Raw genomic sequence first — 19950 nt, 5'->3', positions numbered from 1 at the left:
TGAGAACTGAAGTGGGGCTCGTGCTCAGAACTCAAAAGAAAATTTGGCAAATCAACCGAAGAAAACGAGAAATGCTCGCATGCTTGAATGCATGTGATTTCTGTTCCAGCTGTGCATAAAGTTCTTGATTTTAACTGAAGATGTTCAAAAGTTGTCTTCACTGGAGCACTTTTCCAGTTCTTCTTGGGCAAATTTGTTTTTTTTTTTTTTACTAATCTAGTGATTTTCAAAAGAGATTACGCTGTCAATCTGCCCTTGGAATTATTGAAATTAGTTAAAACTTTCTCACTTCAGCTAATTCTCTGTTTACAGAAAATTCTTTGGACGCAACTGAAATCTGTTTTTTGCTGATTTGCTGTGAAGGATGCGTGCTCTCTTCCTTTCCCCCAAATATAGAGTAAAGAAGACTCAATGTGATGTGATACTTCCATCCACAGGATCAATTGGGGATTGACTCCACTGTGCTTCTGCGAGCTCCGCTGTTCCATTTCTAATTGACCTCACTCAAAAACTTCTCCTCTCCGACCAAAGAGACTCATTTGATGACTTGGACCCATTAACCATTTCCTTCCCCAAAAAAAAAAAGAAGAAAAAATTCATTAACCATTTGAATACAGGTGAAACCAACTTGTGCTTAGTTATCTCCTCTCCGTTATTTCCTACTCCAATTATCCCTCATTTATTAAATAACCAAAATGTCCAACATTTACTTTTATTATTTTTTCCAACAAGTGGGTAAAACATACTTTAAAATTAATTCCATGTAAAATATTCATTTGTCATCAAATTTGCATGAAACATTTAGATGATGCATAATAATGAAAAAAAAAAAAAAGTTCTATCGATTAACCTAACTACAAAATTTAATTGATTAGTTGAAGTTCTCGGTATGACTAAAATGAAAATTTTGATTATTAGGTATCTTTTTAGAAGCATATTTGTTAAGGGCTCAATTAGATGGACAGGAGTCAAGTCGATGAATGTTCTAGAATTTTAAATCTATCACAATCATGGTAATAAAAAGAAAATTATATTAAGCCTTTTTGAAGGGCAATTTTACAAATTTTGGTAAATTAGTTTGTATGTCAAGAAGTGGGAGAGATTCCTCACTGTCTTAATATTTTATCGGCTCATCTTCCCAGTAACCTAATATAATTTCAGCACCCTCAACAATCAAAGTTTTTGAAAATTACCAATATTAGTTTTTTTTTTTTTTTTTACAGAAAATGGTAACGTAGGTGATTTGGTCAAGGAACCATTGCCAATTTGCCACCACGCTATCCAATCTTTACAAGAATATGAGATCAGCATTCTTTGAAAGCCAAAGAAAATTTCCTTCTCCCACTCTTTACATTCACCTTAAAATGATACCTACAATCAGAATGATTCTATCAAAACTTTTGGATTCACAACTGATGAACTTATCATTACAGCATTGTGGTCTTTGCAAGTAAGAGAGATGAAGTAAACATCTAAAGGACTTTCTCCTGCCTAATAGTTTACCCAGCGTAGAAGTAACTTTATGTCAAAATTTTCTGCAAAAACCTATCCACCTCTATGAGCAGAACATCTGCAGCCTAATATACACTCATTGTGTGAGAAGCAGAAAGTCATCTGCCTCTTAGTTTTGTTCCCTTCAGAGAATGTTATTCCTGAATGCCAGGATGACTTTCGGAGAAAAAAGCAAAACAAATGCTAAGATTGAACCAAAGAACAATCTGATAATGTATCTCATTGGGTCATCATAAAGTTCGTCTTCTGATGCAGTATTTGAGGTTGACATAGCCATTGCTGAAGGCAGTGCCTCAATGACAGCATCTGCTAGATCATTAATGAATGATGGGGTGCAATTCAGAGCAGGAACGCGACCCCAATTTGAAATGCCCGACTCAAGAGCAAGGTGCTTGTATTCCATATCAATCTCTTCAAGAGTCTCAATGTGCTCACTGACAAAGCTGCAATTTCAGAAGTACTTGTATATTGAGATATGATAATAATAACAATAATAATAATTATGTCATATCTGAGAACAGTTGGAAAGAGAAAAAAGAAAGAAAATCAGCAATAGAGGGTAAAAGGTGGCATGTGCATGGTATTTATCATATGCAACAGACAACAGGTAAGTTCCATGTTTGGAGTAGGAAATACTTAAAAGGTTCGAGTTTTACATCGGATATTTGGTTTCATATTCTAGTTTTAAGATGTTTCTTTCTAGTTGTTCAAACTCCAGGATTTTCTGCCCATTCTTGCTGATGTTAAAGTATCACTTGGTCCACTGTGAAATTGTTTCTAGAATCCTCCTGAGGGCAAAGATAATCTTTAGGTCCTTGACCAGAATGCTTTCCTTTGTTGCAAACAAAAGTACCATAAGGTAGGTTAAATGGTTTTGTATCTCCAGAGTCCGGAGAACAGACACTAAAAATGAGCCAGAGAAGTAGTTTTTCACAACCATTAGCTTTTACTATTCCAACTCTTCAAGTATCTACAAAATTGATCAAGCACTCATCCCCCCTCCATCAGACATTTACCTTTAATAATCAACAAGTGCATATAGGCCACCCATTCTGTCACTTATCTGGATAATGTGAACCATCAAAGCCAAACTACAATTACTACCATTTCAGCCTTTTACCACTGCCAAAACCACAGTTCTACAAGAAAGCGTACTCAAATTCTACTTTAAAGATCCTGCATTGATTATCTTGATCCTCTCTGTGGATGCAGTTGCATAAGAATAGCACTATTAAGTTGCATTTTTGTGCCATTCTTGGTCATCACCAATTTGACAAAGGCATCACGTCAAATATGTACATAACCTACAGATGTGCCTTTTATCTATCAAGTGGTCTGATGAAATGCGGTGTATGAGTTAATACAAAGAAAAGGAAGCCACCAGGTTTAGAGCCATGGCACAGCAGAATTAGAAGGCACCTGGATAGTTTCAGATTGAAAACTAAGTGTAGCTACTGTAAGAACAGATTAATTGCAGAAGTGGAAAAGGTATATACAAATATAAATATATGTGCCCGTGCTCCTGATTTGGCAGAGGGAGGGGGGGGTGGAGCAGGACACTCTGATCGCCCTGTTAACCTGGTCTTGGGTTGCATAAAGTGTATATGGAAAATTCTCAATTGGAAGTTGATATTATCTGCTTCTAATTCAATATGCATCAAAAACTGGAAATCGCCAACAACAGGAAATCAAAAGATGTTCATTGTAGAGAAAATGAAAGCAACAGAATGAAGTATATGATAATCCAGAAGACAAACCTGACAGGGACAGCCAGTAAAGACCTCACCCCTTTCTGGCCAAGTTCAACAAGGACTTCATCAGTATAGGGTTTCAGCCATTGTACAGGTCCTACTCGACTCTATGCATGACAGAGAGATAAGATCAGAAATCAAGACAGATAAGTGACATATAGTTTAGTTGATCATATTGCCAATTATCTTGTCCATAGAACCAACTTCAACAAATGCAGAGAAGAGTTTGGATTGGATTATGGACGCACATAATTGGAGATCAATGCTATAGAGAACATAGGTTAGTTGAACACTTTATTAATGGGCATCCATTGGTGTGTTGATCTCAGGCATATAGAGAATACTAGAAAACTAGAACCAACCTGGTAAGCCAAAGTATGGTTATTTTTAGTCCCTCTTGCTTTCAACTCTTGCATTATCAAAAGGATGCACTCTTCCATCTGATCTTTATATGGATCACCAGCATCCTCAATGTAACTAACTGGTACACCATGGGCACTGAAAAATATCATAACCTAACAATAGAATAGAAAAATCATCTAATAAGTTTGTCAAAGTAAACTGAACAAATTGACACAAGAAGTAAGACAAGTAACCTCTTCGGGCTCAGAGAAATTTGCTAACTCTTTCTCAATCAAGTCGGCCATAGACCTGACATATCCATCTCGTTGATACCAGGACTCGATAACAGCAACAGGCAGACTCAACAAATGTGCATCATTCCTGATGAAGGATTTAGGTTAATATATACCAGGAATAAAAAAAAATAGACGCATCCTCGCTTCCCTACAAAAAATCACTACCATGTGGCATAAATGTTTTTTCTCCCAGACTGGAAGGTAACACTACCTGAACATTCTTTGAAGAACTCGAATGCTTGAGCCAGTGGTAGAGATAGAAAATTGAGGATAAAGTGGAAGTACCACAAGCCTTGTGATTCCATCAGTCTTGATCTGTCACACAAATACAATCTGTCAAGTAATTTGCAAAACCTAATTGGTTGCCACAATCAACTATCGCTTCCCCATAAACTAGAGCAGGTGCTGATCTCTTTGAAGGTTGAAAAATGAAGTGCCACTCCAAAAGCAGTGTGCTCATAGAAGTTAGAAGGTAAAAAAGATGGTACCATATCCAGGATCAGATACCAGGTCAGAACAGCCACCAACTACAAGAAATTAAGTCTCTTCATGCGGTATCACTGAAGTAATGCCCCAAGTCAGAAAATCTTTTTCCTTGTAAGTGAGAAGTATGTAAAGAGATGAAGATATTTGGTAAACAAAGCAAGTGGTTACGGTTGCAAAGATAGAATCTCCAGAAAGTTGTCAACAAAAATTCAGTAGTAGGAGGCCTTGGGCATGTACTCAATGACCCAAATCAGTCAGTCTGTGACAATTGGAAGGCAAAAAAGAGAATATTGTACAGCCACTCTATAAATACATTCATACAAGTGTAAGATAACTTTGGACACATCCAAATGTAGCATGCTATTTTTTTTTATTGCAAACAGGATAGAAATGCACCCCACACAATCTTCAACGTGTAACTTAAAATGGAAACTGCTGGTTACAAGAACGAACAGTTACCCGATGAACAGCTTCCTCAGTGAAGGGGTGCCAATAACGCATTGCAACATAGACATTTGCAGGGACCTTTTTTACTTCTAATGCCATTTTCAGAGCAATCGCCTTCCACGGAACGAAAATTACAGAACATTAGTAAAGCAGAAACACAGTAAAATGAGAGATGACAAGCAAGGCAATTAAGGTGATATGTGTACCTGCTCATCTGTTATCTTACGCAGGGGCGAACCACCTCCAATGGCAGCATATCCTTCCTTACTTTTGGGAGCTCTGAGAATAGAGATAAGCTGTGCTAACGGACGCTGCAGGAATTTGAATAACCGCGGGAGACGTATGATATCCTGTCATGAAGCCAATAAACAATTACAACAACCTTCATAGCATCATCTGATTGAGTTGAGATCGTTAGGACAGAGAGTGAGGAGAGCATACTGGATCAGCAAACAAATTGTACAAAAATGGCTGAACATCATGCAGTGTCTCTGGTCCTCCAAGATTCAAAAGCAGCACCCCAACCTTCTCCTCTGCAGTGCGTGATCGGTAATTGATAGCACCTCCAGAATATGCATATGGCCCAGCAGAGCAAAACGTTTTCCCAACAGTTTGCCTATGACTTTTAAGAGACAAACCTCCCAGGACATTGCTTTTCTGTGTGGTTGATTCACAAGATTGAGTTGCAGATGCTTCATTAGATTGACAGTAAATTTGTTTCTCGTCATGTGAAGCCTTGAATGAAGGTGATCTTACTCCATTCCGAAAGCACACCCTACAACCGCATAGACTTTGACAGTTAGCTTCATCCATATGGTATATATTTCCAAGGCTTAAATCATCTAGGTTTACTTGCCTCTGAAATTGACGAGCAGAGAATGTGTTGTTTTTTCTAATCCTAAATCAACTAACTTATCGTACATTAAGAGATGAAGATGAGGAATGAAACTAGTAGTCAGTATTAACTAAGAAAATTTGCCTATCTTTGAGAAATACTGATTAATGTGTATACTCAACCAGACCTTAAAAATCATTAATTAAAGTGGTAATTCCCAAGCGCAGTAGTCAGTGCATCCAATCATTTCTAACTAGGTGATAATCTAATCTTTGCATGTAAATAGGCTTTACAAGCCAGCTTATTCCAAGAATTTGGAACAACTAATAGCTCCTAAATTAACATATTTTCAAGCTTAAGAACCAACATCGAAGGCTCCTTTTTCTTTTTTCCTCCTTAAATTCTCAGCCAAAAAGTTCATACAAATCCAGCAAATTCAAATATTCAAAACAACCCCAATCGCCGCACCAAACAAAAACAAAAGAAAGCCAAGAAGTCATGAACAATCAAACAAACCCTCAGATTTACCAACATGATCCACACATAAACCCGTCAAATACTTGAAAATCCAAAAGCTTTCCCATTAAGATATCAAAATTCGAGCTTACAAGGAAGAGTTATTATTGGTAAAGGTTTCAAGATTGGAAATGGGCTGCATCATTTGGGGAAGAACACCACCAGAGGCTGCTGTTGCATTCATGGCTACAAAGTTCCTTGCTTTTGCTCCAAAATTCTTGTAACAAGGATTAGTGGGAAATCTAGAATTTATTAACTTACTCGAAATTGAGAAACCTGCAAAATTCTTGAATTTGGACTTTCTGTGGAGTCCAAATACATAGACACGAGAAAAACGGAGATAAGTTCTATTATTATATTAAGAAAGAGGAAAACAAATGGAGGTCAAAAATGGGGGTTGGAAGAAGAAACGCGTTCAGCAATTGTGGCGGTCCCAACCACCGCGGGAGTTGATTCTGCCGAATTCCGATTTTCGCTTATGAAAATTAAGTTGGTTAATTACATCTGGACCCCCCTAAGACTTGGTCATAATTTCATTCAACCCCTTGTATTTTTTTTTTATCTAATAAGAGATTCCAAACCTTACAAGGAAGAAGAGAAAAGGAAAAATCTTAATTTTCAATTTAAAACCTCATGGTTACTTAATTGGTGTTTCCCCTTACCATTTGAGCCCTTGTATATTTTTTTTTTTATCTAATAAGAGACTCCAAACCTTACAAGAAAGAAGAGAAAAGGAAAAAATCTTAATTTTCAATTTAAAACCTCATGATAACCTAATTGGTGTTTCCCCTTACGATTTGAGATACTATGCGTGGATCCTTTCGACTCTTACCTTAGCTAACAAAATATTTGTTGCAAATATATTTTTAATGTTTGTGTGCAATACAAATACAAATCAACCAAAAGAAAATCTCATCCTTTTTTTTTTATTCTCTCACGTCACTTCCTTTTCTTCTTCTTTGTATTTGTCCTGTGCTCTTTTTTTAGAAGTACTCTATCTTGATTTTTTTAATTTTACATTTAATAGCTGCTTTTGTTAAATTTTACTATTTTGTACATATCGATTATTCTTGTTTTCTATGATGAAAGCTTCATTTTTTTCCTTTTCTCTTTAATCCAAAACTTTGCCTAGAATGAGGGAGAATTGATAAGTTTTTTGCTTTTGCATTTTAGTTACTTTTTTTTTTTTTGGCATAAGTTTATTTGTTTTGTAGTAAGGTAAGTCTCATCTCTTGTTATGGTAAACCTTCGTAGAAGGGCCACTACGGGATAGGTCGGCCGATCATGTAGTCCTTTTTTAAGACATTGACCAGTGTTCGAGTCCCGTGGTTACTGTACTCTGAGTGGGTTGAGGCGCCCTCTCCCGGGTCGCAGGGAAATTCGTCGGGTCGAAGGCTCGGATACCCCGTGTATCGTAAAAAAAAAAAAACCTTTGTGGAAGGAACATTGGTTAGCAGTTAGCACAAGCAAACTTCTCACTGCATTCAAACTCTTTTTGATCAAAGGGATAGAATATTATAGCTAAAAATATTGGGGTCAAATGGTAATTTGATTATAACAAAAGAGGTCAAATAACAATCAGACAAAATTAGTTACTTGCTTACATCCAACATCAGCATCGACGTCAATCTAAAGAATGAAAAAAAACAAAAGAAAAAAGAAATCTCTACAACATAAATTCTCTTTAATAATACAAGTTATTGAAGTTTCTTTAAATTGCGTGGTACAAAATGAGTTAGTTATTAATCAGAATCATTGTTTTGAATAATTAGTTAGTTATCAAATATTATAGTACTTTACATATCCATAGGCCCTGTTTGGCAAGTGAGTCTTTTGGGTGTTTATCTAAAATTTTAATGTAACTTACTGTAGAAGTTGTAGAAAATATTTTTAAAGTGTATAATTTTTTGGATATTTTGAGATGTATAGTTTAAAAAGTTCGAAATTATTTTTTGAAATTATTATAGTTAAAGTTGTTAAAAAAACTTGTAACAGACAAATTTAATCAAAAACTTGCTTGCCAAACGATGTCATAATTTGAAAGGGGTGGAGTCACTCGTATCATAAAATTTTCTTGGGCACTGCCCCCACTCATTCATGAAATTAAACCATTTCTTATGGGAAAAGAAACTTTAATAACTTTAAAAGGTGAATAATTTGCATTGAAAAACTGGTCCAAACTATCTGTGCCAAGCTAATTGCATAAACAATAATATTTGCTGATTGAGGAGCTTTCTCTACACATGCAAATACAAAAGGAAAAAAAATGGAGGAATCTATTTTTAAATTGGTACTGGGGATAAAAAGTTGTTTTAGGTTAAATATTAAAATAAGCAAATGGTATTTAAAATTTTTTTTTGGATATAAAATACCGATTAACTTTTTATGCACTGACAGTATAATAATTTTTTATACTAGCAGATTTGGATGTATATCTAATATATATGATTCGAAATTTAAATTTAAATTTATGTTATATAATATGATCTAAGAGCTGTTAGTGTAAAAAAAAAAATTATACTTTGACAATGTATAAAAAAAAAAAAAAAGCTATCCATAAAATACACTTACACATTTGTTATGGATGCAATAAGTGGTTAGCAGCATTTGTTTATGTCAACAGCATTTGTGTATGCTTGTCATTGGTGCAATACGTAGTTAGCACCACATGTTTGTTATGGATGCAAAAAGTAGTTAGCATCATCTGTGTATGTCAAACAGCATTAAGTAGCCAGCACCATTTGTGTATGCTTGTTATTGATGCAGGAAGTAGTTAGCAGCATTTGTGCATGTCAACAGCATTTGTGTATGCTTGTTATTGGTGCAATAAGTAGCTAGCACCATTTGTGTATGCCAACAGCATTTGTGTATGCATTACCGAAATATATATACACTATTACAATTAGATTCATGACATCTGTGCAAAAGTAAAATTTCAAATTCAAATTTTACATAGTTGTCATTCATCCAACGCTGACAGTGTAAGGAAAGATTAATCCTTTTGTTTACAGTGCTTATAGGAGATTTTCGAATTTGGAACCTTTCACTTATATTTTCTTTTTCGAATTATCCAATCCATCCCTTCCCCTGTAGTTACTTGTTTGTCTTCAATGTAATAGGGAAATGTTATTTACACTCTTTTTTTGTTATTTGCAATCCCACTATCATTTTTATTATATAGTTTTCATTTATAGATTATACAATATAACAAAAGGTGGGAGTGCAAATAACAAAATATGGAGTCCAAATAACATTTCCCATGTGATAATTCAGCGGCTTTTATGTACGTTTTATTGCTCTTGATATCCAAACCAAGACAGCGTAGGCGAGTTTTGAAGTTGCTCGATTTCATATGTATGCTTGGGATGTTTCGAAGTAATATAATCTAGTAAACAAGTTCTAAAGTTCTCAATTTCATAAAACTTGGGTGTTTCAAAAGTAATTTTAATCTTGCCTTTCATGATCAAACTCACTGAGATTATATTTCTACAAATCATGTAACTAAATCGGATAATTAGTATGCTCGGATAATTTGTTAACCACACTTTCACTATCATTTTAATCATATAGTTTACTGACTCCATAACTAATCCATGTATTTGTGTACCCCAAACTATTGGCGAAGTATAACATCCACTGAATTTGCAGTTCTTTCATTGTGATTGAAGTATGACATCTTTTCTTTTAATATTTTTTTTTTAATATAAGCGGTAGGTTTCGAACCAAGAACTCTCACTTATATTAGCTTTCTCCGTATCACCCGTATCACTCAATCCATCGAAGTATAACATTTTACTATTTCCATCATAAGAAACTGTGGATGTTATAATCAATTACCAAGTCTAGTCCGTTCAATAGCCAAAAAAAAAAAAAAAAAGTAAATATTTGGATGCTTGGGTTAAGGACCACGTACTAGTTGGATGCTTGGGTTAAGGTCCTTAGCTCGATCCCTTTTGATGCAAATACTTATGAGAGAATGGAAGTGTATTTTAATGTTCTCAATTTTTTAAAAATACGTATGACATATTTTAGTAATGAATCCTAAGAAATTGTTTGTAAAATCAAAATTATTCAATATGATGAATTAGTTAAAGAACAAAAGGAATATTTATCACATTTTCCAAATTAATTCATGCTCCAAGAATATCAACTGAAGTAATATCATGGTAAAACAGAATACACCATTAAGTTCTTTTTAGGGGAGAAACTTACCAATTACCATACTAGATTATTTACTTAAAGGAATATTTTTTCCATTAGAGCTAAATCGGTTTTCTTCAATTTTTTTTTAAAAAAAAGATACAAAACTGAATACTAGTGAGTGAGAATAAGATGTTCAAGCCAAAAAACCAGGGAAAAAAAGAAGAAGAAAAGAATACTCATTTTCTATGAGAAAATATGTAAAAGCTTGTATGATATATGTGAAATAAAATTATTGTTGAAAAAAAAAAGCACTTAAAGAATAACGAATAGATTTTTTTTCTAAGGACTCGTTTAGGATTGCGGTGTTTTTATTAAAAAGAAAATGCTTTTAAGCACTAAAAGTGCTTCTAAAGTGTTTGATAACTAATTTTTCGTGATTTAAAGAGTCCAATTTTTAGTAATTTAAAAGCACTTGTACCAAAAGTTTTTTTTTTTTTTTGTAAGCCATCGCAATCTCAAAGAGGATGTAAATGGTATATTGGCACGGTAAACTCACTTTCCCACTTTTTTTTGGAATAAATAAAAGTTTTGGATAGGTTCAATATTTATCAGTATTAGGATAAAAATATGTTTTCGAAACTGTAGGTTGCTTATAAAGGAGTTCTTATGGAAGTAATTCGCTTTTTTACCACAACAGCAGGACTTTTACCATTACTACTAGGAATGGCAATGGGGGCGGGCACTCGCCCCACGGGGGGTTAATGGGGAGGAGGTTGGGGCTGGGGGGTGGGGCAGGGGAAATTTTTCCCCCCACTTAGAAACGGGGCGGGTTTAAAAAAATAAATATATAAAATATATATGTATATAATTATATATATAATATATAATTTAATTAGTTACAAACTTATGATAATGATATTATTAGTTATATGTATTATATAATGTCTATTAGTACATATAATATAATTAATAAATATTAATTATACTAATAATTATATATGTGTACTAATACAAATTATTAATTAGTTATACTAAATCTACTAATACATTTATACTAAATCCCTAATTATACTTAATACAATAATATTTTTTTTCTTAAAAAAAGCACAGGCACAATAATGAATTAGTGATTGTATTTGTGCCAAAAGTGAAAACTTGACTACTTTAGTTATATTCATTTCATCATGTTGGATTGTATTCAAATAATTTTTATTTGATTGTTTTTATAAGTTTCAATTGTAAAATTACAATGAATAATAATTTGATGATGTGTTCATATTTTAGTACTTGATTATTTGCTAAAATTTAACTATAATAAAATTATATAATAAATTTTTATTAGCCCCGTGGAAGAAGTGGGGCGGGGGACGGGGGATGGGGTGGGGGGGAGTTTGTAGGCCCAGCTCCGCCTCGTTGCCATCCCTAATCACTACAATCTAGTAGGACCTGGAACGTAATATGTTTGGTATCTTTGTCCTTCCAAGTAAATTCCTACTTGATTCCAACATTAGGGTTTCCCTTGCTAATCTGTTCTTTATAGATGCATCCGCAAGCCTGTCACCATCCCCAACGAATACTCTCTGTCTCTTCTCCTCCTCTCTGCTGCTCCCCGACCCATCACCTTACCATCATCTCAGCCGCAGAAGGGATGGTGGCAAACTAGCAATCATCCCGGATAACCTTAATTTCAATCTAACCTCTGAGTGAGTTGCAAGGTCGGTCACTCACAAACTTCTTATTTAGCAAACACTTTCTGCTCCCAGCCGGGCACTATGGAGCAGGGTTCCACACACTGGCCTTCAATCAGATTCTTTCTTGATGCCAATTTTGCCCGCTTCTGTGCAGGTGAATAATGTTAGAGTTACACACTCCCTTGCCAATCTTACCCATAACATGAGAATGTAATTACAAATTTACGGAAGAAAAAGTAAGAAAACGAAAGAGTTTGTGCGATATCGAGATTGCACGTCTAAGACTGACCTATTTTGTTTCAGGAGTAGATCATGTATTGTGATCGAAAAAGGGTGGAGAAATTTAATGGGATTTGGTGGTTCTTGAATTTGTGCTTAATAATCTATGGCTCTATCATCGAGTCAACAGCAGGTGCCATCTCAATGGCAACCCGTCTGCCGCATTGAGCCTATATCATATTTTTCCGGGCTGAAGATCCATGAAATTCATTCCTTATTGTTTCTTGACACAATAGCTCGGATACAAATTATTATCTCTGCATTTCGATCAGCTTTCTGCATTCTTTGTCTTGGTTGCGAGGTTTGACAAAAGGCACTCCGTCAGACACGGGGGCTTTGTTCTTGATTTGCAATAACAAGCCACCTTTTGCATGGTGCCTATAAAGTGCTACTTATCACGATTGGAGGAATTTAGTTATTTCCACTGCTTCCTTCAAATTTAGAGTGGCTAAATCTTAAGATCATCATATTATTCCACTCTGTATTCTCAGTCGATACAATTCACCATTTCTGAAGTCATTTTAATTTTTTTTTCTGCTTTCTATTGCACCTCAAACATACTTGTCAAAGTGTGTTTTACTAGGTGTTTACGTTGTTTGGAATGGGATTTCCATGTGAAATGGAGCTCTCTTTCCCTTGCGCAACTTATCATGCTCGTGCTGTTTCCAACTGCTGCAGGGGAGGCATTTTCCCCAGATGTCAGTTTTGTGCCAGCTTTTAGGCATTTAAAATATAAGCAATGATGAAGAGTAACATGTAAGAAGAGCCAATTTTATGCTTTGGTTCTTCGATGAAATGTATTTGTTACGCTTGGCTTCTGAGCTTTTCTCCCAGTTATTGTTTGTTCAACTTTGGGGATTCTTTTACAGTGTCCAGATACAATTGCATGCAATTATCTTTTCAAAGGCATGTTTTAGCTAGCTTTCTTCATCATCTCTTCTTCCTGGTTGCTTCCAGGCATCTGCTCTGCCGTTGGAGCACTCCAAGAATGTATTTCGACCATCACAGCTGTCTAGGCTCATGACCATTGACTAAAGATCATACCAGGTCCTGGTTGCAGATTTTGGAGCTTGGTGTCCACCCAGCTGAGCTGTTGATCCTCTAGATTTTCCATCCTGCATTGCTTTCTTCTCCTCACAATCTAGGTGTTGCATATTTTGATACAGCTCGTGTGAAGTAGAAAGAATCTTCAGGATACAATTGGCATTCTGCGAATGGACGAGCCTAGGGAAGATGGATAAATGATCGTGGTTTGTGCACGAAAAATTCAATGCTTCTTGAGCCAATCATTCTAGGTGTTGCAGAGAACAAAATGTTTCTTCAAGCAGAATGTCTGCATTATTATAAGTTACGTTACTGGAATTTGGTTTATATGCTCCCTTCCTGTTTATTCTCGTTTTTACTAAGCACCCTGAAGAAGACATCTGCCTGAAACGGGAAATTCAACTGGATGAAAATTCTGTTTTGGAAGAAGTTGTAGCCTAGGAAGGGACAATGTTAAAAATACAAGGATGACACTAATGCATCCTATGACGAAGATAGGTACCTCATATGACTTGAGAGGGCTTAGAGATTAATACTGCCATTTACAGATTCGGCTGGGCGTGGATTATGTGTCATGATAGAAGGGGAACCTTGATTTGAGATAAAACCAGTCGAACCTGAAAGGAAACAAGAGAGAAGAAGAGGTGGAAGGGCGCGCAAGAGAAACTTCTCCCGCTTGTAAGAAATCCCAATGCTCCTCGCCTGCACATTTTTGGTTTCGAGTCAGAGAGCTTTAGAATTCTTTGGATGAGGGCACAGATAGCAGGACAATTGGGATACCCTCTTGACATATGAATTATCGACCCAAATGAAATTAGCAGTCCCTTAGTTGCAGGGAAAATTACAAGCTGGTAGCCCAGTACTGTACTGTCCCTTAGTTGTACTTTCTGCCCTCATAAATGAAGTTTGCAACTGATACGAATTCCTTACCTGTAAAACCTCTGGGAAATTTGCCCCTCGTCGATCAAAGCTTCCAAAAACTTCCCGCGTAGTGACTAAATTCAACGAGGAATCAGAGGAAAAACGAACAAGAATTTACCCCAAAAAAAGGAGAGATAGGACAATAGTCGTTAAGAAAACCGGTGACCTGGAACCAAACTTTCAGCAAGTGCTATATAGTATCCATAAATAAAAGATGGCAGATGGCGCACAGTTGAGTTAGTAGTAAAACATTCCGATTGTCTAGTCTATCAATCCAGATGGATATTGATTACAGATGACCAATTAAACAGCGGATTTAGAGTTTCCTTTGGTTATGTGGATGAAATTTACATCAGAAAGTTAACAGCCGTCCATGCAGCGGAAACCTCATTCCACCTGTGAAAGGCCACCTCCCAATTCAGCCCGTGTCCTGCATATAGATGTCCTCAGCTCGTTAATACAATTCCAACGAACGAACCAGAGTGCCAAAAAAGAAGCAGGACTTCACCAAAGTAATACTAACAAAGAAAAGTTCTTTTTTTTTTTTCAAACAAAGAAAACTATTGATCATCTGTAACACACGGATTAAACAGTACAAACACATTAAAGTTTTTTGGTAGAATTTGAGTAATCAGTGTAGTACAGATGAAACAGAACATTAAATCTTGCTATATTGTAACAAGGGAGGGAAATTATTATTGAGCTAAGTTTTCTGTATTATATCCACGAGGATGCAGATATGTTAATAAACACCACATTAGTAACTTGAGATTGAACTACAAGACTTCAAACAAACATGACTTAGTTTATCATTGTACAGATGCTTCCACAGTACGTTGTACAAGCTTTCGATACTTAAAAAAAGGAAAGATTGAAAAGAACCCCAGAGTTAGACATTTAAAAAACCAAATTATATACTCACTTGTGATCTGAAGGATTTGGCCTCAGTTCATAAACAATTGTAGCAACGACATCTCTCTTCAACTGTTAATAAGATGAAAACAATGTCATCTTCTTCAATACTGATAAAACACCAAGATTCTCAACTTAAAACAATTTACAACAAATTAAACCTTCAAGTGGAAACCAACTTCGATTACCTGTGTGGCTTCACCTTTTAAGCCAATATAATGAATTTGAGTGGTCTCCCCACCAAAGTTTTCTGGGAAATGCAAAGTGATACTTGCCACGCTCTGAAACTTAGCATACCTGGTTGTTTTACTCAAAGCATCAGAATAGCAAAACTTCCAATAACTATAACACTAGCCAATATGGTAATTATGATGCCTCAAGAGTTACCTACAAATGACCTATTAGCCAGCAGTTCCCAAATTTATAATGTATTGGCTATTAGTAAGGAGGAAATACTCAGATCTACTGTTTGCAACATCTGCATTAAGTAAATTTACAGTAACAAAGACTGTTGCTTATCTTTTTTCTTTTTTTTTTGTTCTTTTTCTGGAATATTATGATGTTAAAAGCATTTGCATTTGTCCATTGACAAAAGCAAGGGCATTTGAAATTGGTTATAGATGAAGAAAAACAGAAGTGCTAAACCAAGTGGTGAACTTTAAAGCTTACATCGGGCTTCCATATTTGTCAATCTTACCATAGTTAATAAAGGAAAAGTATTATTACAAAGAAATGTAAGAAATCCACCACATACCCTTCTCAGACCAAAGTTTGTATACTCGCAATGTCAAAATAATTAGGTATCAACTTAAAAAATGCATACCTTGTTTGGTATTCTAACACTCCTTGGAAATTTTCCACCAAATCCCATTCCTTGAAAAATGAGGATAAGTGAAATAAGTAAATTAGGCCAAGCATTGAACCTCCAAAACTAATACAAGAATACCTGGATTGGTTGAATGGATTGAGCATCTGAAAAGTCAATACCATCCTTATTGATAAACCTGCATTGCATGCAAAGTACTCTCTATTCAGGTAGAATAAACACAATTGATAGTATAAATTTCAATGACTGCTAATTCAACAAAGGACTCTCATTAAGCCATAAGCTATATATGACCATATCTTCAACAAGAAAACACATGCTTGCTCGAAAAATGGGCAGCAACCCAATTAGAGTAGAATGTAACAACTTAGGAAGAATATTGTTTAACTCACGCTCTCATTTTGGCAGGACTTGTTCCATCAGCGCCACCAATAACTGATATGCTTTTGATTTTAACATCCGATGTAAACCTAACCAGCAACAAACAAAGTAGGATAACAGAAACCACAAACAGTTGCAAAGAGTTGCTGAAGGCCTGAATTTCAGAAACTATATGGTACTAACTGCTGTAGTGCTCGTGCTTCTCAACAGATACAAGAGAAGAGAGAATGAAGTGATTGGATCAAGCTACAACCCAGAAATTCCCATATCTATTTCCTAAGCAGGATTGTAAATGCTTAATCTCAACATTTTTTAGAAGAAATTTTTCATGATAAATGGGATAAGTAGGAAGGTTATGAAAAACTCATTAGAAAACTGGACGAGGGCCAATTACAAGCAGTATAAATTGCATGTAAGCATGAATTTCATCATACTTAATATTGGCAGCAGGAAACAAAACCAATAAAATATTTTTGCTCACATGTATCTGAAAATGACCATTTTAAAATGTTAACAGTAAAATCTATGGTTTATTGGGCCAAGCCACTGCCAAAACTAGAAGAAAGAAAAGACATGGTGAGGCAGATAGTAAGTAAATTGACAAACACTAGCAAGTAAATAAGCCAAACAATAGGTTCAGGTTAAGAAAGTATTCACGCACGGGATGAAGACAATTAGTTCTGGATCTCCCTCATTGCTCTCCAAGTAGCCCTGTCAAGAGAAAGAACAAAAATTTTAGACCTCTTGCAGTGAGGAAATAATGAAATTTAAGAGTTACGGTATCTTAAACATTACAGAAAAGTGGCAAAAAGACAGAACCAGCGACCTACTTTAAACTTTCAAACCAATTTGAACAGTCAATGCACTTAGAAGGGCATCAAGCTAGTAACAGCAGATATCAAGCACATTTCTTGCATAAGACAGTGGGAGGAGGGGAGTCCATCAAAACTTCAAAAACTCACGTTGACATTGTGTAATCTATTAGAGACCTAAGTAGCTTCTCATTATCTCTGATGACACCAAGATCTAGGTGTAAATTCAAGTTTGATGTGTGTCATTTCAGAGAGAGTGCAATTCACAGGCAACATTTCATGACCATTCAGACTACAACAAATATCGAGCACAAACAAAATTCCATACTCATATACCAAGGAGAATGACAATAAGGTTAGCTGATTTGTCTTGATGAGTACAATTAATCTAGGGCTTTGAAAAGCACCTCGGAAGAATTCAAGCGCTGGTCCCAAGCTCTAAAAACTGACCGAACGCTTCCTGAGACAGCCTCATTCAATGCAGATACCTTTCACAAGAAACAAAACAGCCACTTGCATTATTTCTTTTCCCAATAAACGTTCAGTACAAGTGAAAGAAAAATACATATAAAGGATATACTTCTCTCTGTGTAAGCAAATAAGATGTTCACTAAGTATAAAGTAATCCAAGATTAAATTCCACAAGGAATACATTCTTCAGTTCCAACAAATAATTGTTTGGATAGCTTGGTATTTGCAAAAAATTATTTGGTTGCATCATGAACACTGATGAATAAATGAAATGAAACACGTCATTTCCTAATCTACATATAATCACGATATCCTCACTTAAGCATGTCAACAACAACTACATTTGAATCAAAAGTGAAATGATTTATGTACATAGTTGCCACGCTAAAAAAAGGCTTAAGTGCTGAACTTGAAGACTTGAAAAAAATAAAAACAAAATGTAAAAGGTGTCACTCATCTGTCTGCTTAATTATCACAGCATATAATTACTGCCACACTAATATCTAATCTAAATAGACTGTCTAGATCAAGTTAGAGGATTTTGAAGAAAACCATTTTAATTGAGAAAACGATCAAGAAAACATCTAGCTTTGAAGAATAAGAATCAAGCTTATCTTCCAAATATGCAGGATTAGCCACGATTACATCAGTCCTCACAACTACACAAGATGACAAAACTAATCTACTTTTTACAAAAATGAGGGTAGAACTAGTAGAGAAACTAGAAATCAACACGAGATTGCTAAACATTTAAACATACTTCACCATCTACAGAAAAGATCCCATGATAACCAGACCATTCTTGAGTACCTAATATCATAGATAAGCCAAAAGAATCAAGAACTAATACTAGTTTCAAATATGGAATGTGAACCGCAAACAGCACAGCTCTCAGGGAGCTCATATGAATATTTTTCCCTCCTTAACTCAACAATAATGCGATGCAGGGGTAAAATCAATATAAATTATTCAATCCATGGTTTGTAACATTATAATTTTTCAAGCTCGAAATTACAAAGCCAACTTTCCAGTTGGAAGCATCAACAAGCACTCACACTTTCCCATTGAATTTGCAGCCGCAGGAACATAATATTCAAGACTTTAGGGTTTCATCAAATTTGAGCTACAAACCCATACACCATTTCACTTCCGGAACTAAAATTAGCAAAACCCATGAATTTTAGCGCAAAACCCGTTATCAACAAGCAAGAAATTCGGCCAGCTTTTCATAGAAATTGCAACGGCTCTAAATGGAATAAAAGGACAAAACAAAAAATGAAACAAGCTCGGAAAAATAATACAAGAAGTTTGAGCTATAAGAGAAAAGGCAAAGAACCCTGGGGAGGTCAATGTGTTGGTAAAGAGTCCAATTAGCAGAACAATCATGATCCTCGCAGCTGTGATCGTGCAAACACGCCATTTTTTGCCCAGCTAGTGTTCTTCCTGAAGATGGTTCGTCATATTTAATTTTTCTAATGGAAGCTATCTTAAAGTATTTACACGATGCCCCCTTGAAGTTTCTACAACTATATTGACATACCACACTTGCGCTTTTCTATGAAAAGTTTCTTGTTTTCTTTTCTTTTTTCTGCTTGTATAGTTATTAAAAACCTTTTAATTTTAAAATGTAAATATATATCTAAACATAACAACCTAATGGATATTGTGGGAATTTAGGAGTGAAAAGAGAATAAGCAAAACTTTAAGTTGGAAAAGAAAAGAATAAAAAAAGATTGCATTATTTTTTTCATGTTATTTGGGAGTTTTCGAAAACAAATTCGATAAAGTAATTGTACTTTATTTGGGAGTAGAGATTACATTTTACATTAGAATTCTCAAAACTTAAAATCCACATAATATTTTGTAAGGTTATACAGTTATGTATATTAAAAAAATCCGCTTTCCTTAATAATTGTTTCTATTCTTATCAAAATCCCCCTCTCCAAACGAGCTATAAAATTCTTATAACTAGTTTGAAAGTTGGAATTTGATGAGAAAATAAAAGAAAGTAAGAGAATTGAAAACCTTTTTAAGCTCGTTAAGTAATTTTTATAAGATAAATAATTAATAAATTTAACCAATTTATAAGAATATATTTTAATGATATAGTTTAAATTGTCTTTTGCCCATTTATAAGCTGATTTTGTAGACAATTAGAGATATCCTTGTAAAATTTTTTTCAGTGCAAGTCTGACTACAAAGCAAAATCTTAATGATATTTGAAATTATTCAATTTTTTTTCTAAATTTTCAAACAATATTAAAATATCTTTTCTTCTTTTCTTG

The 19950-nt window shown here is 35.0% G+C and overlaps 2 protein-coding genes, 1 long non-coding RNA gene and 1 other non-coding gene across 4 annotated transcripts; 2 read left to right on the top strand and 2 right to left on the bottom strand.

The window, feature by feature from the left end:
• Positions 1–1287: 1287 nt before the first annotated feature.
• On the bottom strand, positions 1288–6580 carry LOC113781211 (ferrochelatase-2, chloroplastic). Its single transcript, XM_027327088.1, has 9 exons — positions 6278–6580; positions 5276–5609; positions 5041–5184; positions 4847–4948; positions 4113–4216; positions 3860–3986; positions 3626–3778; positions 3270–3370; positions 1288–1955 (listed from the first exon to the last, which is right to left on the bottom strand). The coding sequence occupies exons 1-9, from the start codon at positions 6367–6369 to the stop codon at positions 1637–1639; spliced, it is 1476 nt and encodes a 491-aa protein (XP_027182889.1). The 5' UTR covers positions 6370–6580; the 3' UTR covers positions 1288–1636.
• A 5315-nt stretch (positions 6581–11895) lies between these two features.
• Positions 11896–14264, top strand: LOC113780934. Its single transcript, XR_003469542.1, has 2 exons — positions 11896–12173; positions 12323–14264. It is a non-coding gene; the product is annotated as an uncharacterized LOC113780934 (long non-coding RNA).
• Positions 13032–13124, top strand: LOC113781823. The gene has a single exon (XR_003469726.1). It is a non-coding gene; the product is annotated as a small nucleolar RNA R24 (small nucleolar RNA).
• Positions 14265–14432: 168 nt separating the features above from the next.
• On the bottom strand, positions 14433–19132 carry LOC113779734 (PITH domain-containing protein 1). Its single transcript, XM_027325437.1, has 9 exons — positions 19002–19132; positions 17602–17682; positions 17044–17093; positions 16394–16471; positions 16122–16179; positions 15999–16048; positions 15364–15472; positions 15186–15247; positions 14433–14693 (listed from the first exon to the last, which is right to left on the bottom strand). Exons 1-9 carry the CDS (start codon positions 19083–19085, stop codon positions 14651–14653), a joined length of 615 nt encoding a protein of 204 aa, XP_027181238.1. The 5' UTR covers positions 19086–19132; the 3' UTR covers positions 14433–14650.
• Positions 19133–19950: the final 818 nt, after the last annotated feature.

This window comes from Coffea eugenioides, chromosome 8 (genome assembly GCF_003713205.1).
Source record: "Coffea eugenioides isolate CCC68of chromosome 8, Ceug_1.0, whole genome shotgun sequence".
Lineage (NCBI taxonomy): Eukaryota > Viridiplantae > Streptophyta > Magnoliopsida > Gentianales > Rubiaceae > Coffea > Coffea eugenioides.
The sequence above is the reverse complement of the archived record's forward strand: the minus strand, read 5'-3'. Positions and strand labels throughout refer to the sequence as shown.

Excerpts from the sequence above, each read along its gene's own strand:
- LOC113781211 (XM_027327088.1), bottom strand. The coding sequence starts at position 6,369 with ATGAATGCAACAGCAGCCTCTGGTGGTGTTCTTCCCCAAATGATGCAG. Across the intron at positions 4,949-5,040 it reads GTAAGATAACAGATGAGCAG|GCGATTGCTCTGAAAATGGC; the intron begins GTACACATATCA and ends GTTCCGTGGAAG. Across the intron at positions 1,956-3,269 it reads TTACTGGCTGTCCCTGTCAG|CTTTGTCAGTGAGCACATTG; the intron begins GTTTGTCTTCTG and ends CTGAAATTGCAG.
- LOC113779734 (XM_027325437.1), bottom strand. The coding sequence starts at position 19,085 with ATGGCGTGTTTGCACGATCACAGCTGCGAGGATCATGATTGTTCTGCT. Across the intron at positions 16,472-17,043 it reads GAACTAATTGTCTTCATCCC|GTTTACATCGGATGTTAAAA; the intron begins GTGCGTGAATAC and ends GTTGCTGGTTAG. Across the intron at positions 15,248-15,363 it reads TAAAAGGTGAAGCCACACAG|TTGAAGAGAGATGTCGTTGC; the intron begins GTAATCGAAGTT and ends TCTTATTAACAG.